This window comes from Ursus arctos, unplaced genomic scaffold (genome assembly GCF_023065955.2).
Source record: "Ursus arctos isolate Adak ecotype North America unplaced genomic scaffold, UrsArc2.0 scaffold_23, whole genome shotgun sequence".
Taxonomy (NCBI): Eukaryota; Metazoa; Chordata; class Mammalia; order Carnivora; family Ursidae; genus Ursus; species Ursus arctos.
Window position 1 is genome coordinate 44,113,810 of NW_026622908.1, and position 19,350 is coordinate 44,133,159.

Consider the following 19,350-nt stretch of genomic DNA (forward strand, 5'->3'; position numbering starts at 1 on the left):
GTCTCACAGATGAAGAAATCGAGGCCGCGAGGTGAAGTAGTAAACGGCGAGTGACGGATGCGACCTCCAGTCCCCGTGTTCACGCCCAGCCCAGAGGCTCAACCACCGGGCCGTGTCCTGCTCGCACGACATGCTCAGCTTTTTATCCTGGCTTGTTTAACTCTTTTCACCTGTCCTTCCACTATCTGTCTAGACAGACAGATGCATACATATTTTTATTAACAAAGTGATTCGAGCAATTTGAGCAGCACAGGAGTCACAGCAGCACCTCTGTGCTTTGCTCTCCCCGCAGAGGTTAACAGCTAGGACCTGGGCCGCCCGACACCAGAACTTCCCATTGCTGCGGAAGGTCCTTCGGACAGCACGGGCCTGGAGCAAGGCTGCTCTGTGTGCATGTTCTTATTCTCACTGAGGGTGAGGGACAGGGAGTGCACCATCCGGGGGTGGAGCGTGAGGAATGGAGCAGGAGTGTGCCCGGTGTAACCCCCCCAGGTCAGGTTGGAGGGTAGTCCAGCCCCCAGAGGCTCCCCCAGACTCCTCCCCATCAACATGCCCGGGTGGGAACCACTGTGCTGACCTCGACTGCTTCCACGGCGCGTGGGCCCCTGCAGCGTGCCCTGTGATGCCCGCTGCCTTCACCAGCACCACGCCCTCGAGACTCATCCGCGAGGAGCGCTCCGTGGCCGCGCTTTTTTCTTCACTGGTGTGTAGTATTCCACTGTACGAGAGAACACTCCACCCCAATGGACACAGGGCTGTTTCCAGGGTGGGGCTGCGGTGTGTGTCTGCAGTGGACACATACACTCATTTCTGTTGTCTCCGTTTTTAGGAATGAAACCGCTGGGGCGTAGCACCTACAAAGGTTCAGCTTCAGAATCTACTGCCAAACAATTTCCCCAAGCGGTTGTACCGACTTATGTTCCTACCAGCAATGCTTGAAAATTCCAACACTTTCAAAATAAAACTTTATATGCTTATAATTGTAGACAATACCCTCTAAGCCTAAAGAAAATGCTACACTACTAAAGTTTAGAGGCATCAAATTTTCTTCTGTCCCATGGATCTGGCTGTATCAAATTGGGTAAGATATTTTTGAATGATTTATCTATAATTCAAGAGGGGAATTAAATTATTGTAGAAACAAAACAGACCAACCATAACACAGCCTGACAGTCTCAAGTCCACATGTGATGGCCCTTGGTTTCCTTTTGTAAACTGGGGGCACCAAATATGCCCCCAGAGCAGGCTGGCAACCCCACGCCTACCTGTCTTCCCTCCTCTGATGATGTTTCGTGCCTGCAGGAAGGGGTGAAAAGTGCGAGCTCCTGTAGCCTTTTGCAAGTGTGGGGCTGCTGGAGCTGCTGCTGGCCCCTTGAGGAAAGTCCAGATTCTCCCCTCACCCGGAAATTAGACACGTGTCGTGGCTCAGAGCCTCCACCCAGTTCTCTGACTAGCAGGCTTTCGACACCTCTCAGACTGCACTCTACATGCTTGGGCTTATCTGCTACATGATAGGACCCAAATCTCTCAACCCCATATCAGGACAAAGTGGACATTTGCACGTTCTTATATCAGAACCTTCCGACAGTGCTGCACCCCTGAAGCCATCCCACATGGCTGCCACACTCCGGACAGCTCTGGTCAAGGGCCAATATTCCACCTTCAGGAACAGAGTCCTTCTCATCATATACTCCTCAACACTTTGGGTTTTCCCAATATTGAAATTGGTTGGGAGTCTCTGGAGATAGTTTTGTGAATATCTGAAGCACTTTTTGAAAAAAAAATTATTTTTAAAGAGAGAGAAAAATGGGAATGCAAGCTGGTGCAGCCACTCTGGAAAACAGTATGGAGATTCCTCAAAAAGTTGAAATTATAGCTACCCTATGGCCCAGCAATTGCACTACTGCATATTTACCCCAAAGATACAAGGTAGTGATCCGAAGGGGCACCTGCACCCCAATGTTTATAGCAGCAATGTCCACAATAGCCAAACTATGGAAAGCGCTCAGATGTCCATCAACAGATGAATGGATAAAGAAGATGTGGGGTGTATAAACATACAACGGAATAGTACGCAGCCATCAAAAAGTGAAATTTTGACATTTGCAATGACATGGATGGAACTAGAGGGTATTATGCCAAGTGAAATAAGTCAACCAGAGAAAGACAATTATCATATGATCTCACTGATATACAGAATTTAAGAAACAAGGCAGAGGATCTATAGGGGAAGAGAGGAAAAAATGAAACAAGACGAAACCAGAGAGGGAGACAAACCATAAGAAACTCTTAATCTCAGGAAACAAACTGAGGGTTGCTGGAGGGGAGGGTGCGGGGGGGATGGGGAGGCTGGCTGATGGGCATTGGGGAGGGTATGTGTGGTGAGTGCTGGGTGTTACGTAAGACTGATGAATCACAGAACTGTGTCCCTGAAACAAATAATACATTAAAATTAAAAAAAAAAAAGAGGAGAGCAAAAAAAGAGAGAGCATGAGCAGGGAAAGGGCAGAGGGAGAGGGAGAAGCTCAAGCAGACTCCCCACTGAGCACGGAGCCTGATGAAGGACTCGATCTCATGACCCTGAGATCGAGACCTGAGCCGAAACCAAGAGTCAGACACTTAACCGACTGAGGCACCCAGGTGCCCCATATCTCAAGCACCTTTAAACACTTTCAGAATGCATGTATTTAGTGGAAAAATTGTTACCTTGATGGCCTTGAACCGTTGGATTTCGTGACGTAGATTGTTACAACAATTATTACAGTTGCAGTTGTTGCAAAAGTCCCCACTGGCAAAGCAATCGCAGTACCTGTGAAGTAAGAGCACAGCGCGTCAGAGGCGCGGGCGGCGCAGTGAGCAGACCACGCTAGCAACACACGGGAAGAGAGCCCGCCAGCACGCTGTAGTTCGGCACGACTTTCCCCTAGATGGCTCTCCTTTTTTATGAAAACTACAACACCTGGGATGGTGCTCTCCAGTGACCAACAGAGGAGAAAGAGAAACTAGTTCAAATACTGCCCATCGCTGTCCATCGTCTCCTGCCCCCGCCCCGTGCCCACCGACACTCTCCCAGGAGCACCCCCAGGTGGCGGGCAGAAACCAGCAACCATCGCAGTCCCAGTCCACCCACTCAACCGAAGGGGAGTTCTCTTCTTGGCCAGACCTTGACTGTGAGTGAAAACTAACGGGGCCTGGAGGCTGAACGTGGCTTGGGTTTGATCTTACTTCCACTCCCTGTCGGCGTGTGGAGGAAAAGATGGATGGTGCGAGAACCACGTACCAACGACTGCTGTCATAGTCTCGTATAATAAAGGGTTGTTTGTGAATTCAGATTCTACAGAGAGGCTTTTTTAGCAGAATCTCTCCCTGAGTGTGTCCACTGTGTCCTGGAATTCTGGAGGTCATTCTGGTGACAGAAAGGGTTTCCCCTGAAGAACCATCAGCGATTATGCCTATTAAGACACGTGCTCTCGTGCTGTACAGAAGAGGCATTTAGAGTCCGTGCCTTACGTGGTTTCAGTATGGGCAGGGACAAGACAGTGTCCTCAACTCACTTAAAAATTCCGTGTTGAGGCAAGGACTCCCAACATCTTACCTATAACCTGTACCCCAGAGAGGTTTCGGGAGTTCATCAGCCACTCCACAGCTCCCGTGTGCGACTGGAGAAGACCGCCTGCGCCCTCCCGAGAGCATGAGTCATTGAAGAGAGCTTCAGATCCAGGTGTGTAATACCGGCGTGGCCACCGGGCCCCCGTGTTATCTGACAGACGTTATGTGTCAGTCAGCGTCTTGAGCTATAAAATGGAAGTCGTGGCATCTAACCTACTGGTCTCAAGGGGTCGCAGGGATTGTCTCCCATGCAGTGCTGCGTGAGGCCAGGAGGGCCCATGTCTGGCAACGTGGGAGACTGGATGTCTGTAGAAACCTTACTGTTAAAGAATTCCTAAACATTATTCTTTTGATATTTATTATTTTAATTCTTTTAAATAATATTGTAAAATGCATGTCAAGCCAAGAGGAAAGTAGAGGAGATTATCAGAGGCGAAATAAAGAAGAAACTGTGAGCCAAAAGGGGAGAGTTCGGTAGCTGCCGAGTGTTGTCCTGGGGCATCTGCCCGTCCCTGGTGACCGAGAGCCTGCTCGTGCAGGAGACAGAAGGAAGCCAAAGTCTGGCTACCAAAGGTGGCAGTTGCACCAGAGACACCCCCCTTCCCCCCATATAAAGCATGGGTCCTTGAAAGGAAACCTCTCCACAAATCTACTTCAGAGAAGGGGTGGAGACACATCCTCTCTGAAGCACAGGGCGAAATATGAGAGTGTCCCCTAAGGCTTCCTGACCACTGGGATGGACAGAAGCAGGAACCGATGACAGAGGTTCGGAGGCTGGAAAGCAGAGGGGAGAGAGTTATGGACAGCAGACTGAAGAACCCTAAACACTGCGCCAGTGGAAGAGAGCGAGAAAGCAGCTCTGAAGACTTGGACTCAGTGGTTCCAGGCTGCTCTGGAAGTGGAGTGGGGGAGGGTGGGATGAGAAGAGAACTGGTTGAAATTCTAATTAGGAGGGAGTGAGCTCCCAGGCTCCTCCCCTTTCCAGCACCCTCCTCCTCTCCACCACTGTGGCAAGAGACTGAAATTACTTTCGGGGCAAAATAATTGAGGGCAGGGGTATCACAATGAACCAAAGGAGGAAAGGTGAATATTGAGACTGGCAGGTTTCTTCTACTTGGCCCCTAGAATCCTAGCACCATGTTGGAAAAGCCTTATCTGGGGGTGCCGACCAGCCCAAGACAGATTACAGAGAGGAGCCCCACAGCGAGGCTTCCCAATAGATGGCTGAGTCATACCACCAAGAGTCCCCAGGCATCTTATGCCTCCTTCTTCAGTGTGAGTGGAGTGACAGCCAGAGATCCACAGACATTTCAGGAAACCTTCTGACACGAAAGGCAGAGGCCTAAAGAAACAGACTGTTCAGGGAAAGGAAACTGGGCGGAGCAGGGGTACCAACAGCCTTGGACAGATTAAGAAACAAGAAAACGACACTTAAAAAAAACAGAAAATAAAAAAATAATTACAGAGAGGATTATCTTAACAGAAAATGTGAAAGCTAGGACCCCTGTCCCCCCCCTCCCAAAAGGGAAGTAAAAACAATAGGGGAAAGAAAAACGTAGGATTCATTTTCTAAGTCCAAAATGTATGTAATTAGAGATCTGGAAAGATAAGAATTTTGAAAATGAAGGACATAAGATAATTTAAAAACAGTTCTCAGAACGAAAGGGCATGTGTTGGCAGAGTAAAAGGGCTGCCAGAGCCCAGCACAAGAGGTGAGAGAGCTCCACAGCAAGACGTCACTGTCAGCTCCAGAGCACTGGGAACAAAGAGAGGACCCTATGAGGCTCCAGAAAGAATAAAACAGGTTTCACACAAGGAGCAAGAACAAGAATAATGTCAACATTTCAACAGCAGCACTGGACACTAGAAGAAAATGCAGCAAGATCTTCAAAATTCTGAAGAAAAATTCAACATTTGAAGTTGAACTGAAATTGGAAATCCAACTATCCAATCCAAAACAATCGTTAGGAATGAGGACAGACTCTGGCGGGTTTAGAGCTGGGGGTTCTGGAAAGACAATCTCCACGCGCTCTCTCTCGGGACGCTCCTGGAGGCTGTGCCGCACCAAATGACGCGTGAGTCAAGTGAAGGAGACAAATGGGCCCCAGCAACCAGGGACTCAAACTTGAGAAGAAAGCCCGGGTGTGGGGACAGAGGGAGAGTCCAGGGTCAGAGCTGTCCATCGGGCCTGGCAGCCGCACCGTCCAGAGTGGGGCAGGTGAACGGCTCTGAGAAAGGCTTCCTCCGGCAGGACCGAGTGTGTAGCAGGTCTGAGCATGGTGGGAAGACAGCTATACACCCAGAGCGCGGTTTAGGGTGAAATTAGTGTCGTGTGCATAGAAAGCTAAGTACCAACTCTTAACTCAAGGGGAAAGATGAAGACATGCAGGAAAGGAAATTAATCAGGGTCCAGCCGTGAGTAGTGCTTTCCTAGTTGTGAAATACAAACACTATGACTGATCTAACCACATATATCTGATGTCGGGTGTGGGAAATGTGTGTGTGTGTGTGTGTGTGTGTGTGTGTGCGCGTGTGTGCTTGTGGGGGCGGGGGGAGGAAACAGCCAAACCCTCATCTTCCATGGTACAAAAACAAGAGATGGTGACAAAACCGAAAAGCCAAGAAATTAGCAAAGCAGGCATGTTATTTACATATGTGGAGACAAATATTAAAAGATTCTGTTCAAAGAGTTGAAAATTCCTGGAGATCAGAAAATAGGGAACAATTGTCAGGGAGCTACCATTCTTTGTCTCAAGTCTTATGTAATTCCTTGGCTTGTAAAACTCTGTGTGTGGGCAGCAGCTCTTTCTGTCCACGGGTCCTGTCTCTGTGCTTTAATAAAACCACGTTTTTGCTCCAGATAAATAAATAAATAAATAAATAAATAAATAAATAAATAAATAAATAAATCTGTGTGTGTCGAGGCACCCGGCTGGCTCAGTTGGTGGAGCCTGTGACTCTTGACTCTGGGATTGTGAGTCTGAGCCGCATGTGAGATAGGGAGATTACTTCAAAATAAAATCTTTAAAAAATATAAAAATAGGGACGCCTGGGGGGCTCAGTCGGTTAAACGTCTGCCTTCAGCTCAGGTCACAATCCCGGGGTCCTGGGATCAACCCCCACATTGGGCTCCCTGCTCAGGGGGGAGCCTGCTTCTCCCTCTGCCTGCCGCTCCCCCTGCTTGTGCTCTCTCTCTCTCTGACAAATAAATAAAATATTTTTAAAAAATAAAAAAATAAAAAAGATAAAAATAAACTCTATGTGTGTATTATCTGGATAAGAATAACTGAATTAAAAGTGAGAAAGGATAAACTGAAAGATAAATTAGATCGAGGCACATCACAGACAGACAGACTAAACACCCAGAGAAGAGAGTAAGAGGCACGGCGCATAGTTCGAGGGGCTAGCATAGGGCGGACCAGCACCACAGGGCAGAAGAGAGAAAAGGGAAGAGGCTGTGGAATGAGGATACCTGTGAGTGTTCCAGAGATCCTCTGACTTCAGAAACTTAATGAAACCCCAAAAAGGTGAATACAAAGAAAAGGAAAGACAGAAGGAAAATCTTAAAAGCCCCAGAGAGAAAAGACAGGTTATCTAGACTGACGGCTTCCTTTTTGTTAGAAATAATGGGGAATAGTAAAAACAATATCCTCAAAGCTCTGAGAGGAAAACCAACCATCTAGAATTTTATACCCCAACTATGCTCTTTCACCGAGGCCCAGCCCAGGCACATTTCTTCTCTTGTTCTACATACTTGCCCCTCTGCTTTTTAAAAATTTATGTTGAAGAATTTTAAATCTCTGTCACCAAACCTATTCTGTCTCCTACCCTTAAGTGCTCACTTTCTTCTTCCACTGACATCATGAAAGGGTTATCTACACCTGCTGCTTATCCTTCCTCGTCACCCAGGCACCGTTTATCCTACTGCACTCCGACCTTCTCTGCCCCATGGGCTCTCAGAGGCCATCAACAGCCTCCTTACTGGAGAAGCAAGGCCCTCTTCACTGCACGGTTGTCTCAGCAGCTGTTACACTCTCATGCTCCAGAACCACATTTCCAACTTCCTGTCAGACATTTCTACCTCCAGCTCCGTGTGTCCAGCCTTCACTTGCGATCTTCTCCCACTCCTCTCTGCTCAAGCCGTGCTCCCTCTCTGCATCCGTGGTGTGTCCAGCACTAACATAATCCCAAGTCCCTTCTGACAGTTTCCTTTCTCTTTCCCCATGCCCGAGGTGTTATCAAGTCTACTAATTCTGGCTCAGAAGTGTCTTTTTTTTTTAATTTTACCTTTATACAAGTAAATCACATTTGTTGAAGAAAAGTTTTTAGATATAAATAATCAAAAAGAAAAAAAATACAATCACTCAGAGTTCCACTCCCTAGAAATGATCATTTGGTGAACACATTTCAGACTTTTTCTCTAAAACTATACATACTGAAATAAACATGTCGTTTGATTACACATTATATACAAACAAAAGCAAAATCATATTCCAAACATCGTTTTAATATGTTTCTATTACTTATCAGTATCACGAATCACCCTAACAACTTGTTTTTATTACTTATCAATATTATGAGTGCTTCCCATGTACACAGATTCATACACCACGTCAGTGACTGCACGGTGTCCCCTTCTTCAGCAGCAACATGATTCAGCTAATAAATCTCTTCACACCAAACATTTAGATTATTTTATATATTTTATATATTTTACACCAGTGGCACTGGCCTCCTTTGTGGTCCTAGAACACTGACCTTCCCTCTCTTGCCACAGGGCCTTTTCATGTGCTGTTTCCTCTGTCTAATATTATCTTTTTTAAGATTTATTTATTTATTTGACAGAGAGAGAGACAGCCAGCGAGAGAGGGAACACAGGCAGGGGAAGTGGGAGAGGAAGAAGCAGGCTCCCAGCGGAGGAGCCTGATGTGGGGCTCGATCCCAGAACGCCGGGATCACGCCCTGAGCCAAAGGCAGACGCTTAACCGCTCAGCCACCCAGGCGCCCCTGTTTCCTTTGTCTAGAACATTCTTAGCTACCCACTTTCGAATCCACCTCCACCTGATTAGCTCTCCTCATCCAAACACCTCTCCTTAGGGAAGCCCTCCCTGGCTTTCACACTTGGTCACCTCCTCCCCCCACACACACCCACTACCACTCCTTTGCCACATTTTCCACATTTCCACTTGGACCTTTATATATATGATTATTTTATTCATGTCCATCTGCCCCTTAGACTGTGAGTGCCAAGAAGGCAGGGACCATGACTTTCTTGTTCATCTCAGTCTTTCTCATTTCTGAAATCACAGGCATTCACAAGTATTTGTGGAATGAATGGGTAAATGTTATGTCTGAAATAACTCAAGTCTCTGTGGCGTTCTTAATTGCTACCGTCCCTGCCTTAGTTCAGCTCCTTCTCACCTCTTCCATAGTCCTGTGATAGCCTCCTAACAAATCTCACTTCCAGCTTCCTCCACTTTGCTATCAGTGCTAATTTCCTAAAACATATATCAGGCAAAAAGAAGCAAAGAAAATATGATCAGAAAACGCAAAATAAAGCGGTATTGTGCATTCCTGGTGAGAATGTAAAACGGTGTAGCCACTGTGGAAAACAGTATGGCAGTTCCTCAAAAAGTTAAAACCCAAACTTACTATATGATCCAGCAATTACACTTCTGGGCGTATCTACCCAAAAGAATTGAAAGCAGGGACTCAAACAGATGCTTGTACACCAATGCTCAGAGCAGCATTAGTCACAGTTGCCAAAAGGTGGACACAACCCATATGTCCATTGCCAGAGGAGGGGCTAAACAAAACGTGGTCTATATGTACAACGGCGTGTTATTCAGCCTTAAAAAGGAATGAAATTTGGACACGTGCTATGGCACAGATAAACCGCGGATGCCGGGTGAAAGACGCCAGACACAAAAGGACAAGTGTTGTATGGTTTTACTTATTACACCAGGTCCCTAAAGTAGGCGAATCCAGAGACAGACAGTGGGACAGAGGCTGCCAGGGGCTAAGGACAGCGGCTCATAGTTACTGACTGGCTGCAGAGTTTCTATCTGGGATGAGAAAGTCCTGGAAATGGATGGTGGTGATGGTTGCACAGGCTGGTGGATGCAATTAATCCAGTGAACTGTACATTTAAAAATGGTTACGAAGGTAACTTTTTTGTTATATTTTACCACAAAAAGAAAAAACCAAGGTGTACAAAGTATGTATAGAATGCTGCCATGTGACTAGAAAAAAAAGAACTTAAATAAATTTTAAAACCTCAAAAAAATAAGGCAGTACAAATAAGCCCACATTTACCAAGAATGACAAAAAGAATGCAAATGGATGAAAGATGTGGGTTATTAGATTTGCTTTTTTTTTTTTTTTAAGATTTTATTTATTTATTTGACAGAGATAGAGACAGGCAGCGAGAGAGGGAACACAAGCAGGGGGAGTGGGAGAGGAAGAAGCAGGCTCCCAGCGGAGGAGCCTGATGTGGGGCTCGATCCCACAACGCCGGGATCACGCCCTGAGCCGAAGGCAGACGCTTAACCGCTGTGCCACCCAGGTGCCCCTAGATTTGCTTTTTTTAAAATCCAGCTATAGTCAGATTACAGAGGACACACCTAAAATAAAACCACCGCACAGAACGTGTGTGCAGCAAGGGATGAGAGGGAGCGCGCCTGCTGACACCACCAGGAGAAGACATGGGGGCGGCAGGAGCATCAGCAGGAAAGAACTTACGGCAAAAAGCAACAGGATACACAGTAGAGTTAACCGTTGGTGGAAGCATTCACCAAAAAGACACAACAACCGTGAATTTGTATGCCCTTTACTACAGACTCAATACATATCAACCAAAATGGAATTAGAGGGAAAAGTAGGCAACTCGCAACCAGTGGAGGTTTTAACATACTTTTATCAAGAACAGATAAATCACATAACATCTAACGAGCATTTAGCAGATTTAAGCAACAAAATTAACACACCTGACCTAATACACAGTCAACACAGCCAACACACAGACAATATGCGTTTCAGTTAATATATTTTAAAAATCAATCGAACATTAAGTCATAAAGGAAGTCTTCATTAAATTCACAGCATTGGTACCATGTAGACCACATTATCTAACCACAGTGGAATCAAAGTAAAAGATTAACCATTAAAATGTAGTTTTAAACATATGTCTACATACATATCTGGACACTGTGAAGTGTGACCTGAACAGCTCATGGGTGAAGAGAACATTACAACGGCAATTTAAAAATATTGTGAGTGAGTGACAACAAGAGCACCTCCTACCAACTCTTGTAGGTGCGTTAAAGCAGTTCAGGGGGCTAATCTAAAGCTTTAAAGGCATTTCCTAAAAAGTAAAAAGGATACAAAATAAATAAGCACTTAGCACAAAAAGCTAGCAAAACAAGAGAGTTTTATAAAACAGGTGTGCAGGGGAAATAGCAAAAAGCAAATCTTAATGCACCTCTGAGATGGGAACCAGAAATCTAAGCAAGAAAATCCAGAAAACGCAAAGCCGATGCCCTGAAAAGATGGACAAAATAGACAAACTTCCCATGGGAAAGATCGAGAACAAGAAAAGGGACAGGAAAAAACAGCAGAAACTTAGAAAATGTACAAGGCTGTAGCTACGGATGCAGAGACAATTTTTAAAACAACATAAGAACATATAAATAGGAATATACAAGTAGATTTAAAAACTTAGAAAATTCAACGATTTTCAAGAAAAATGCAAAATATCAACACAGACTCCAGAATAAATCAACATTTAGAAAAAGCGACAGCAATGACAGAAAATGACCAGGTAGCCCGTCCCCTCTCCCACTCCAGCCCACAAAGACACCGGCCCCGATGGTTTTGCGGGCAGAGGGTGACCACTCTTCAGAGAATAAAAAGGGCCACCCTACCCGCACTTTCTCAGAGGCTTCACAGAGGAGGCTGGGGAGGGGTAGGGAAGCCTGAGAGTGCGTTGCCCTAGGCAATACAAAACACTGGTTTGGATACCACAACCATACTTCAGACATGTGAGAAAGGGAAATCGCAGATCTACCGCCCTCCAGAGAAGACGCAAAGCCCTAGGCGAGTATTAGGAAACCAGAACCAGACCTTACAGTGTTCACAACAAGGCAGAATCGGTGCATCAAGACCAATTTGGGTTCAATCCCTAGCGTACAAGGGTGGATTAACATTAGAAAATTTATTGTAATATGGGGCGCCTGGGTGGCACAGCAGTTAAAGCGTCTGCCTTCGGCTCAGGGCGTGATCCCGGCATTATGGGATCGAGCCCCACGTCAGGCTCCTCGGCTATGAGCCTGCTTCTTCCTCTCCCACTCCCCCTGCTTGTGTTCCCTCTCTCGCTGGCTGTCTCTCTCTCTGTCAAATAAATAAATAAAATCTTTAAAAAAAAAAAAAAAGAAAAAGAAAATTTATTGTAATAGATCCTATTATAGATTAAAAGAAGAAAACAGTGATCATTTCCATAACTGCAGGAAAAAGATTTCGACAAAATTCACCACTCGGGGTGGGGGATGGGCTAGCCCGGTGATGGGTAGTAAGGAGGGCACGTATTGCATGGAGCACTGGGTGTTACACGCAAACGATGAATCGTGGAACACTCCATCAAAAACTAACGATGTGCTGTATGGTGTCTAACATAACATAATAAAAAAAATTCACCACTCACTTATAATAAGAATCAAACAGAATGACTGTGTAGGAAGAGAAGGAAATGGAAGGACGCGTCCTTGGCCGGAGCCAGGCGTGCTGTGGAGAAGCAGCCCTTGGGCAGTAGCCACCCTCCCCTGATTCTAGAGCAGTGGCAATTTCGGCTGAGCACTCAGGTGGCTCCACTCAGGACAACATTTCCCCGCTTCCCACTGAGCTTGGTCTGAGCACAGAACGAGGTTCTGGCCAATGGAGCGTGAGTGGACGTGCTCTGGGCAATTTCTGGTTATGCCGCGAGAGGCGGGAAGTGTGCAGTGTGCCTGTACCCTCTTTTCTCTTCCTCAGTGGCTGGAATGAAGGTGAAGCTGGGGAGCTGGGGAAGCGCTCCCCCAAGGATGGCAGAGCAGCTGACGGGGCAGCTGACCCACTAATGCCGACGCCGCCCCACGAGTCCTGGAATGACTGTAGTTCACAGTCTTCGGGCTACAGCGCCTGAGCACAGAGTATCTCTCAAAAACCTAAAGCAAGGATCTTATCTAGGGCAGGGCAAGAGAATGCTAGAAGTATTACTAGGAAACCAGGAACAAACTACTTAGTGCCCAACATGACAGAGGCCCTCACTGGCATGATCAGGCAAGAAGAAGGAAAAGAGGATAAAGATGGGGAAAGATGTCAATGGTCCTTATTTGCAGACAACTTGTTTAAATACAATAGTGAAGGAAGTCCACAGACGAATCATTGCAACTGAGACGTGGGATCTGTGCACGGAGCAGGATGGAGAACCCAGAACCAGACCCACACACAGACATTAAACCCTGACAGCACATCACTGGGACTATAGTTGTGTTTTGCAATAAATGGTGCCAGACAATTAGTTGTACATACAGAAAAGAAAAATGAAATTACCTACCTAACACTATTCATAAAAATCAATTCCAGGTGCATTAAGGCCGCAAAGGAGAAAAGCAAACTTTAAAACTTTAGAACAAACTCTAACAGCACAATGATTTTGGACTTGGGATATGGCTGGACTTCTTGAACAAGAAGGCAGTAATAATAAAGACAAGGGACAATTTTGACCGCATTAAATTGAAAACTTCTGTCCACCAGAAGTCACTGCTCACTGTGAACCACGTGTCCCGAGTGCCCAGTAGACATCAGATCTTCTGCACGGTCCTCATCTTCATGAGAATTACAACCCTCTGTGCCTTTTTCTCCAGGTTAGAGTGCTGTCTGGGTTGAAAACCCATGTGTTGCGTCAGGACATATACCTTGGTCCCCACGTGAACTCCCAGTCCCTTTCTTACCACTTCTGTGGACTTTCCCCTCGGCAAAATTGCTTTCCTCTCCGAAAAGGACCAAACTGATCTATTCAAGTTGGCAGCAGCAAGAGAGCTCGCAAAGCACTGTCCTCTGTGGTCTCGGGCTCCCCGACTCGACAGACTCGGTGGAGACAGACCTCAGGGTTCCAAGTCTCCAACGGCAGAAAGTCTGGCTGGCTGACGAGTCAGTGTGGACAGTGACCTCTGGCAGTACACTCAAAGTCCATGATTTGTTACCACCACTGTACGCAGTCCACGTGTTCTTGTTCTGTGGACGTGTACTGTCCCCTTCCATTGTCTACTCCTACTGTTGCCACGGAAACCACAGCCACAGCCAGCACATGAGGTTTGGTGGCCCCTCTTGTCCGTGAAACACACCGAAGGAGCAGCACTGTGTTAAACGTGCCGCCCTCGAGGCAGACATTGCTTCGGTGCCAGCAGGCCGGCAACGGTTCAATACTTCCAGGTAACCCACGCTGTGACTTCACAAGAAGGTGAGCACAGGCACACTGTACCCTAGAATTTTTAGAGTCTTGATGTGTTTGAAAAGACCTACGATGACATGTATTCTGAACTTATTTTTAATTCATTGACCATCGTGACAAATTCTTTAAAACACTTTAAATCAGTGGTATTAAGTATTTAAAACCTTTTTAGATGCATATTTGAGTCTGTAAAATATTTAAGGACACTCCTGGGAGGCCAAAAAATAAAAGAGAAACCAAAATTCAGAGGCGTAAGCTAAAGCTGAAGCCTGCAGCCGTCTTGGGGCATCTGCTCATCCCAACAACCAAAGGCTTTGGTTTTCGCTGCTGGACGGAGGAGGCGGGGCAGCAACAGCCATAGCGGTGGCGAGCACGGAGAATCTGCCGGCCATCGCTCTGAGAGCTTTACGTGTACCAACCCAAAGTCGGGGGCACACCCAGGTGGGGGGTCAGCTCCAGGAGCTACGCATAAGGCTGAACAGTGGAAGGTTTGTACCCAGTGAACAAGCCCCCTAGGAAAACACGTCCTGCAGAAGGAAAGGCAAGACAATGCGTCTGTCTGGGCACTGGCTTGGGAGCAGGGGACTCGTTTGGGTTTGAGATCTGAATTCCTACTGTGTGTCCTAAAAAAACACCTTAGGAGAACTTTTAAGTTGTCCAGATTGGAAGTGCCACCAAGGCCAAGCAGAAGCAAACACGAACTTTCTCTGCAGGAGTGCGCCCTCCGATCAGCCTCAGAATTCCCATATACAAAGTCCCGGCGATTATAATTTACAATTTTTAAAAATTCACAAAATACATGCGGTAACAAACCATAATGAGTGTAAAATCAAGAGATGAAAACACCAGATTCAGACAAGCAAAGACTTTAAATATTAGAATTAGGAGCTACTGAATATGAATTAAGTATTTAATAGTTTTAAACATAAAAGAAGGAATCTAAAGTACAAGTAAGAAACAAGAGACCTTACAAAATGATCACCCAGCTCTGATCTTCCAGCTGCAGGATTCTGGTTAGTTCATTACAATTACTTAACCTATCTAGTCGGAGACAGAAGGCCATTTGAGAAATCAAAATTAGAGATTGCCCAATCTATGATTAAAATCTTGATTTACATGTGATTAGGGTAAAAACAACGTGGGTAATACAACTGCTCCCAACAAGCCCCACCCCGTATCTCAGCAAGAATTGAATTGGAATGGATACTTAAAAACTCTGTTTGGATTTGTTGACTAACATATTTCAGAACTAATTAAAACTGTCCTGGAAAGCATCCACACCCGTAAAGCCGGTTTCTCCTCTCAGAGTATGCTCATGACCCAGGCGGAGACCCTCTCCAGTCCCTGAGCGCAACTCGCCTTCACGCTGCGAAGTTACTGCCCCGACGACTGGGATACCACAGCCTATGTCACGGCCTATATAAAAAAATCCTGTTACAAAAGTGGCTTTCACAATCAATGCTTTGAGAAACTAATTATGAAGCAAATCAATGTTTAAAATGTATAAAAAATATTAAGAAAGTCCTATGTAGCAGCAGTGGAAAGATAGAAGGGAACAACTTGAAAAATCTTAAAAACTTTTTAAATAATAAATTTTCAATAAAATAATAAAACACTTATCTACCTTTTTATTAAGTTTACATCAATTCTGTTTTACTTATACAGACTAATTTTATCATTTAAAAATAATTCCCAACCTTTGCTGGATAATGAAACCACAAGAAAAGGTTGAAGTCCATTATCTAAAGTTTCAAGAGTAACTGGGAGAGGAACTAGCAAGATTGGCTCCAGCTCTGTCTGGAAGAGCAAGGGAGGGACACGGGTGCAGAGTGAAAACTCTCTCTACCGCAGCGACAAGGCGGTAGATAATTCCCCCCCTCCCACCACCGAAAGCCTAAAAACAAAAATCAATAAAACAGTCACTCTGGGGGAAGAATCTGGAGAATGGGAAGAGGTGGGGCAAGGCGCTGACTTTCCGTTGCAATCTGGCTATAGTCATTGATTTTTTACCCGTGTGCGTGAATCACTGTGATTTTCAAAAAATACAATAAGGTGTTTCTCTCTTCATTGATGGCCAATCAATAGTAATCCCTCTTGACCTTTAACCTCTAGGTACTCCCAAAAAAGCAGGACAAAAACTACGTTCTATCGCTTTAAGAACACAACTTAGTTGTGGGGAGAAAAAGAGTAAAGACAACTGAAGGCTCTTCCCCGTGATCATGGCACGTGTTCACGGAGCCGAGGATGGCGAGTCCACTCCCGACACCTGCCCCTGCCCCAGCTCCCCAGCACGAGCACCTGGGCACACGCGCAGAGACGGCCACGGTGCCGCCGGCACAGTCTGCCCCCAAGAGACCTCGCGGCAGGCTCTGCACGGAGTGGGTGAATTTACCCACTCCTTAGCCTTTCCGGAAACGGTCTTTCCAGAGATCATTGGTTTCTCGGGGATTGACTGATCCAACAAACCGTGATAGACTGACCAATGCCACTTGTGAATTCTGGTGGAAATCACACCCCTTCCAGTGCCCCCAGTGCTCAAGGCCCCTGGCTTCCCAGCGCGGAGCTACTGAGGAAGCTGGGTCACTGGCCAGACGGGGACGTGCTGAGCCGGGAGTTGGAGGTGCAGGGTCCCCAAGCATGACGTGAGGGCGGTAAGCCTCTCGCGCACAGCGCACGACACTTCCTGAGAAGGTGGTGCCCATGTCCCTCAGAGACAGTGCCTCCTTTCTCTGGACAGCAGGGGACACGCTCTGAACCTTCTTTTCCTTTGTTCCAATGCTGACCGAGCCCACCCGGGACGGCAAATTCTTTCTTTAGTGCGTCAGTCGCCCATTAATCCGGAAAGCTGCTTCTAGGCAGGAAGCTATTTCTTTGGCCTTCCATCATGGGGTCGTCAATAAGTTAAACCTTTCTTGGAGCCCCACCTTACTTCCGAGTCCTCAGGGGTTACCTCCCTCCAACCCCAGTGATCGTCTACAACTTGCTCTAGGCTTCATGGGTCATTTGGTCTCCCCGGTCCCCAAACAAGACTGCAGCTTGGCAGCCCCATTGGACAGGACCCTGCTCCTCTCCTGGTTCTGTCCACTCTACATGCCACCACCTTGTCCTCCACCGCATTGGACGTCTCCATCTGGGCGGGCCACTCTGGCTCGACAGGGTCACCCAGTCCAGGCTTTCCCCTCTGTTTTCCTTCCGCCTCACCCAGAGCCGCGTGTTAGTGGTCTCATGGCGTGTCCAGCGTTCAGAGAGGTGGATGGCTCGCATTCACAGACTAAACCAGTGACAGCTCAAATGTTTTCACATAGTCAACCCTAGATTTCAGCATTGCTTTTTAAAAATGAATTTGTCTTTTCAGTGACCCAAGTTTCTCGGGCTTCTGGATTTGTACCCACGTGTGTACCCCCAAGTCACTATCCCATCAGTGGAGCTCTCAGTGACTGCAGCAGGAGCTCTGCAACGGAAAAACCACGTGGAGACAGTGTTAGCCATCAGGACGAGGATGTGTGCCCCCTCCAAGGTGTCACTTTAAAGTTGGGCAGACCTTCAGGGCAGACACTGGGCAAACTAAGAGCCGGGCAGATGACACGAATAACGTCCACGTGCGACAGGGCAGGAGGGGAGGCGGGGGCCACCTCCTATGTCAGCTACACTGTGCCCCCCGCCCACGGCTCTGCTGCACGGCCTGCCCCACCACCCCCTGACTGAGCCTCCTGTGAGCTGGCATCCCTGGGGGAGAATTTTTCTGTGAAAATTCACTATTGAGTGAACCAGTCCACCAAACTTGTAAGAACTAGGATCTGGGAATGTCTCAGGGTGCCGCGGTTAGCACCCGTCGGGGGACGGACATGCAAACCAAAACCCAAGGAAGCCACACCACGTGCGGTGCAGGCGGGGCCCTTCTCCAAGTCGGTCAAGAGAACCCCAGAGCCCCGGACCAGGCTTGTGCAGAGGGCACGGCGTGTCGCTGCTCTGGCTGGCGCACTGCTAGCCGCCGACGCTTGTCCGGACTCTGCGCCGCTTACTGACTTCTAAACAACCTTATTTCTATTTAATAATGAAGGATTTGTGATTACTTACAATTTCAGACACTGGGATTTGGTACAGTTACATGGCTTTTTAGACTTTGTGTCCCATGAACTAAGAGTTACTCTATAAAGATTAAAAAAGAAAATATTCAGATCGTTACTCTTTAAAAGGAGAATTAGCTAAGCATCTGGTGTTTCTGAACAAATACTGAAAATCTCAGCACCAGGTAGTTACAGGTATTATTTATCGGTGCCCGATCACGAAATGGAAGCGGTGTGCGTGTTACAATACAATGGAATGAGCCTGGCCAATCCCAGCCTGCGTGCCCTGCAGGGGGTGCAGAGCAGGACCCAATTGCTGCCCCCTCCCCAAGAAGCCCTCTGGATGTTCTTCCCTTGATCTGTTTAAACCCCTGTTGTGTGAAGACCCTCACACCAAATAGCTCCTTTAATAAACTTTTTTGAGTTTTCCCAAATCTGAACACTATCAGATAGTATAATTTAAAAGGCAAATCATCATGTTATATTGTTCCAGAGTGTTAGAGCCGCCCACGCTGCAGAGCTACCAGCCATGGCAAAGCAAGTTTCCAGTGGAGACCGCCCTCCTCACTGCTCCCGGGAATTAGCTCAGGAGCCAGCGTGAGGGGCATCAGAGGAGGACAAACGAGTCCTGGGAGCTACACACGAGGGGCAGCTGTGGGCTAAAAATCGGGGAGAGTTCCCAAGCGCTGCTTTCCAATACTACTCGCCGCGGGAACTCTGATTCCTAGTTCTGTGAGACGTTTACTACGCTACGGTGAAAAGCAGGGCAGGTGCACAAAGGCTGAGACGGTGACAGGGCTCTGCTAGGTCGCAGGGACACTGCTTGGTCTGGGGCTGCCTACAGAAACTTCAGGGGTACTTGGCACACAGGTAACATTTGCCAACAGTCTCCTGTCGCCACACAGAGAGCGGAAGCACTCCGCGCCATCTGTGCCATGGTTGTAATGGACACAAATGCCCTGGAGACAGTGGGCTAGGCAAGCCCCTTTGCCGGTACTCCGCGTACTCACATACCCAGCTACCCGGAGTCCGGACGGGGATCATCCTGAGTCCTAGCTCAGCCCATCATTCTCTGCGCCCTGGCGTGCGTTCCTCCTACGTGGGCATGCTTGCATCCGCAGCCTCCACCCCAGCCTCACCGTCTAGGCTTCTGTTTAGCGACATCCCCCCCAGCCCCCAACACACACA

At 47.2% G+C, this 19,350-nt stretch overlaps 1 protein-coding gene across 1 annotated transcript in view; it reads right to left on the bottom strand.

The window, feature by feature from the left end:
* The window catches only part of TESMIN (testis expressed metallothionein like protein), a 40,026-nt gene that overhangs the window by 5,841 nt on the left and 14,835 nt on the right, over positions 1–19,350 (bottom strand). Inside the window, exon 6 of the mRNA XM_026482997.4 lies at positions 2,707–2,809. Within this exon, the coding sequence (XP_026338782.4) occupies positions 2,707–2,809 (103 nt within the window). The remainder of the gene's footprint in view (positions 1–2,706; positions 2,810–19,350) is intronic.